This window comes from Triticum urartu, chromosome 3 (assembly GCF_003073215.2).
Source record: "Triticum urartu cultivar G1812 chromosome 3, Tu2.1, whole genome shotgun sequence".
Taxonomy (NCBI): domain Eukaryota; kingdom Viridiplantae; phylum Streptophyta; class Magnoliopsida; order Poales; family Poaceae; genus Triticum; species Triticum urartu.
The window spans coordinates 394,847,301-394,852,381 of record NC_053024.1 but is presented as its reverse complement, the minus strand read 5'-3'; the positions used below and the strand labels follow the sequence as shown (position 1 = coordinate 394,852,381).

At 45.2% G+C, this 5,081-nt stretch overlaps 1 protein-coding gene across 1 annotated transcript; it reads right to left on the bottom strand.

The window, feature by feature from the left end:
- Positions 1-202: 202 nt before the first annotated feature.
- LOC125548402 (late cornified envelope-like proline-rich protein 1) lies at positions 203-1,170 on the bottom strand. Its single transcript, XM_048712004.1, has 2 exons — positions 859-1,170; positions 203-772 (listed from the first exon to the last, which is right to left on the bottom strand). The coding sequence occupies exons 1-2, from the start codon at positions 1,136-1,138 to the stop codon at positions 585-587; spliced, it is 468 nt and encodes a 155-aa protein (XP_048567961.1). The 5' UTR covers positions 1,139-1,170; the 3' UTR covers positions 203-584.
- Positions 1,171-5,081: the final 3,911 nt, after the last annotated feature.

Here is a 5,081-nt window from a genome sequence, read left to right as displayed (position 1 = left end):
GTGTATGTGCTGATGTGCACACTGTGCGTGTGAGAGCGACGTGAAGCTTCGGCTGGTCGGTCGGCAAGAAACATTTCCCTAATCTAGAACTAGTCACTGGAAAGACCTTATCAAGCTTTGCAGTGTGTGCAAGGCAATAATTATTACATGCATATTTATAATGAGTTTGATAACATCATAATCGTGGGTTACTCAGACATTGTTTTGGTGAGGCATGTGGATATTAAGAATTACATGTTGTGTTACATCCGCATCCTCACACAAGGAATCAACTTTTAACATCAGCAACACATACCTTATACATGCATGATTTATACCCAGTTTACTTAGAGCTGATGGATTACTTCTCGTATAGAGTAATCTTATAGAATAACCTATATCGATAAGAGCAATCATAACACCTCTACATATACTGTTTTTCTCTCGGGCTCTGCTCATACTGTTGTGCTGTATATATCGTGAGTTGTACTTGAAAGTATGTGTGCATAGACGTCGTCGCGTACACCCATCAGCTGTTGCTGGTGTTGCTTGACGCGGATACAGCTAGTGGCGGGCACGCCGGCATCGGCTTTGTCTTCGGCCTATTAGCTGGCCTTTGGCGGGGTTGGCTTGGGCGGCGGCGGCGGTGGCATGGGCTTCGGAGGTCCGGGCGGTGGCATCGGCTTCGGAGGTCCGGGCGGCATTGGTGGCTTTGGACCCGGGTTTGGCCCGGGGTACGGGTGGTTGTAGAAACATTTGGTCCCACATGCCTTGTAGCAATCCACCTGTTTATCTGTAATTAAGGGAGAGTCGTGCTGGTTATGTACGTATGAGCAAGTAAAATGCGTGTTGCATTTCTGGACGGTGTGGCACACGCACCTGGTGGCAGGGTGAGGCAGGTCTGGGAGATGCACATCTTGAAGCACACCGGCGGCAGTTCCTTGTAGCAATCCAGGATGCACGACTTCTTGCACTGGAAGTACTTCTGGACGTCGCCGCAGCTGCTGTTGTCGCACTTGTGCATGCAGGTGGAGTAGCACTGCCAGCACTGGGTTTCATTTCCGGGTAGGGGAGGTTGGGGGTCCGCCGCCCCTGCTGCGGCGAAGAGCATCGTCGCGGCCAGGAGGACGGCGATCTTGGCCGCCGCCATGGAGACCATGCTTCTTCCCTAGTGTGTGAGGTGCGTGGAGATGAAGATGGATGGGGTGTGGCTGCCTTCGCAGAAGAAAGGTGGTATTAATAGGGTTCTTTGATTCGCCGGTCACGTCATCGTCATGCATGCAGATCGAGTGCACGGGACTACGAAATTGAATCGGTTGGCGGACGGCCTGAACATGCAGCACACATCCCGTCCCGCAACTACGTACTCCCTCATGCTTAATGCGCTTGCGCCAGCTTCGCATGCGTGGCGCATGAGTGCGTTTGGCAAAGTGGGCGTAGGCACGCCAAGATTAAGCTGGACACATCAACAAGCATCCAAACTTCCACATTGCTTGCCACAAATTAACCGTGCATGTTGCGGGAAGGTGTATGGAGTGCATGGACGTTGTTGTGCGCCCTGTTTCCACACCGCAAATGAGACATAGCTCGGACGTTCTAAGGTTTCTTGCGTGCTTATTTGCCCAAGTTGAAACAGAATAACAAGCTTCCAAGAAAATATTCGTAAATTAGACATATGTTAGACGTTTCAAGGTTTCATGCATGGCTGTGCACATTCTTACTACAAGAAATCCTCCCCGGTCGGGGCACATTCTTGATGGTTACCCATGTTCACGCATAACGCATAACCATTTTTTGAAATCAAAGCTTAACCTTGACGTGAACAGCACATTTGTCTAACATAAATTAATCATTTTCTTTAAAAAAATGTGAAGCATACATGGTACTATTGTTCTCCAAGATTTACAAACATATAGTATGTGTACGTGTTTGAATCCTTAATTCTTTCATAGGGGGAAACCCAGTATAATAAATGTGTACCATACGACCAATCCGAAGCACGTAAAATTTATAAGCCTATACATACACTGGTCATTGTAGAATTTCTTCCAGAAATAGAAAAGATTGTTTGAAAATTTTAGACCATATGTAATAAGGACATGGACATTTCCAAAAAATATACCGTACCATGATGCAAACATCTACTAAAAACATAAAATGTATTCTCATTCGGGCACACATGATAACAAGAACCTGGTTGTGGCTTTAATTTCCATGTACACCTCCTGAAACCCCATGATAACACTCTTGTCCCTTTCAATATGTTTTGGTTCGGTAACTAAGCAATTCTTACTAGGCAATCTTGGTAGAAAATGGGGAAACATCTGGAGGCCTTGATGGGGGTGGCTGGCTTGGAGTCTAAAAGTTCGTTGTGAACATGCCATATGCACTAGAGCATCATTAGAAAGGTCACGCGAGCGGTCTCAAATAGATCACCAGGGATATGAAAGCATCCACTCAGGACCAGAGGACACTAGTTGGGACACATCAACAAGCATCCAAACTCCCACCATTGCTTGCCACAAATTAACCGTGTTGGCGGGAGGGGTTCTGCAGAGTGCATGGAAGTTGTTGTCCTATTCCACACCGCAGTGAGACATATGTCAAACATTTCAAGGTTTATTGCATGCTTATTTGTCCAAGTTGGGAGAGAATACGTAGCAATCTTCCAAGAAAATATCGGTAACTTAGGAGGGCAAGGCACCCCCCCAACTGCCATAGATGACATATCGTCTGTTTGGTGCCCTGCTCATAGTGCAGGTAGAAGCTTGATGGAGCTCATCAAAAGCCAAATGATAAATGATTTTGACAGTGAAGTATCTGATTCGCTTTGTAGCCCATGAAAGGCAGTCCTTGACCAACCGGGGAGATGGACGACCTTTTTAAGATTTTGTTAACATCTAGAGGGAGGAAGAATTGACGTAGTAGGTTAACATGCCATGTGCCATTGGGTCCAAGAGTTTGAGTCCCATCACAACCAGTATTGCACTTGTTTAGTGACTAATTTCCTTGATGGCATGCGAGGAATCCAGCTGTCCCACCAAACTTGAACGCTCTGCCCATTACCTATACACCAAAGGAGACCCTTTTTTAGAAGTCCTATCCCATAGTTGGTTGCCTTCCCAAGTAGAGGATTGATTCCCATAGAAAACAATGACATTTAGCCTTCATTTGGATAGTATTTTAATTTTAACACGCTTGCGCAAGGTCTTTATGGATTGCTAGCAGTGGCCAAGCCTATGTAGCGAGCAAAGCTTGGTCAAAAATTCGGAAATATCAAAATCCAATATCACCCTGGCCCATGGGCTTGATGATCCTATTCCATGTGTTCCAATATGTTTTACGCTTTCCCTGATTAGAGACCACCAGTAGTTGTGTACTACATGATTAAGATCTTCACAGACAACCACTGGGAGCTCGAAAACGTTCATCATATATGGAGGGATTTCATGTGCAACAGACTTGATTAATATCTCCTTGCTCGCCTGAGATAGGTATTCATCCCCTCATGCCATGAACCACTTAGTATGATTTGCTTGAAGAGTATGTGGCTTGAAGATTCAGAAATTTGCACATTGACATGCGACCATCCGGTGTCATGAGACCCCTAGTATTTTTCTTCAAATCCCACTATAACTACTTGTAATTGTGCATGCTCTGCAATTTTGGGTGAGAATTACCAAGCAAGAGGGAGCAACTACATGGATTAATGTTCTGGTCGGTTCCTTCTACAAATAACTTGCTTGATGACCATTGGCTTCAAAGAGTAGTAGGGTTTCATAGGCCAATCACATATGTGAAATTCCGGGCGCCCTACAACATACCATGACATGGGATGCTTCACCTGAAACGATCCCTTTATTGAATAGAGAAGAGAGTCTGTTGGTAACAAATAAAAGTAAGTACGAGAACAGTGGATCGCCTTGACGTAGCCCACATGATAGTGCAAATGGTTCCAAAATGGCTCCATTAAATTTTACATGATATCACACATAAATCCCACATGTCATTATCGAATTGACCCACCGATGAGCAAAGCGTATGCATCACTTGCTTACCGTAGTTCCAGTAAATTTGATCATATGCTTTAGATAAATCTAATTTATAAGCACAATGACTCCTTGTTGGGGTCCTTCTCTTGCTTTATATGGTGGATAAATTCAAAAGCTAACAATGCATTATCAAGATGTGATAAAGGCACCTGAGCCGGCGAGATAATATCGGCAAGCAAAGGACCTAGCCTGCTCACCAAGCACTTGAGTACAACCTTAATAAACCACACTCCATATTCTGATTGGACCAAATATGGGAAAATTGAATGCTAGCTATATTGATATGTCATAGGAAGGTCGTCTACACAAATTCTTTTTTTTTAACCACCATCAAGGCATTCTATTCATTTCGGCGGTTTACATCTTATTGCAAAACATCAATCAAAAATTAAGGGATTATATCAAAAGATAGAGCGATAGACTCTAAAACTAGATATTCTTTAGCACATAAGTGAGCAGCAACATTTTTTTTCTCGAATACGTACGAGTGTGAGTACCATCTATTAAAGAAGGAAGGTGGAAAGAGCCCCACCGCAGTTTTACAAGGTATGGCTACATAAAACCCACACCTATCTCCACCTACAATGCTATGTGACTACTCACCCTGCGCCCTTCCTAGTGCTATCTCTAAGCCCCGATGCGTGTCTTCATCACCTCGTAGCAGTCCCGCATCCCTCCATAGTATATATTCGCTAGCGATCTTTCGTAGCATGTCCCTTAGGCGAGGGGCCTTGCCATCAAACACAACACCGGTGCTTTCAAACCTCCAAATGACTAGTAAGCAGGTAGCGCGTATCAGCCTCGCTCTTTGCTTCGACAGCCTGTTCATCTCGTTGCGCGTGTACCATTCCGTTAGCGGCTCCTTCAGGCGTGGCTCCACATGTCCCATGGCCAGCGCGGGCAACACTCGAGCCCACACTTGCCGTGTGAAGACGCAATACAGAAGTAGATAGTTTATTGTTTCCTCATGCTGATCGCATAGCGGGCATGCTGTCTGGTGTGGCAAACCTCGTCGCGCCAACCGGTCCGAGGTCCAACATCTGTCCTTAG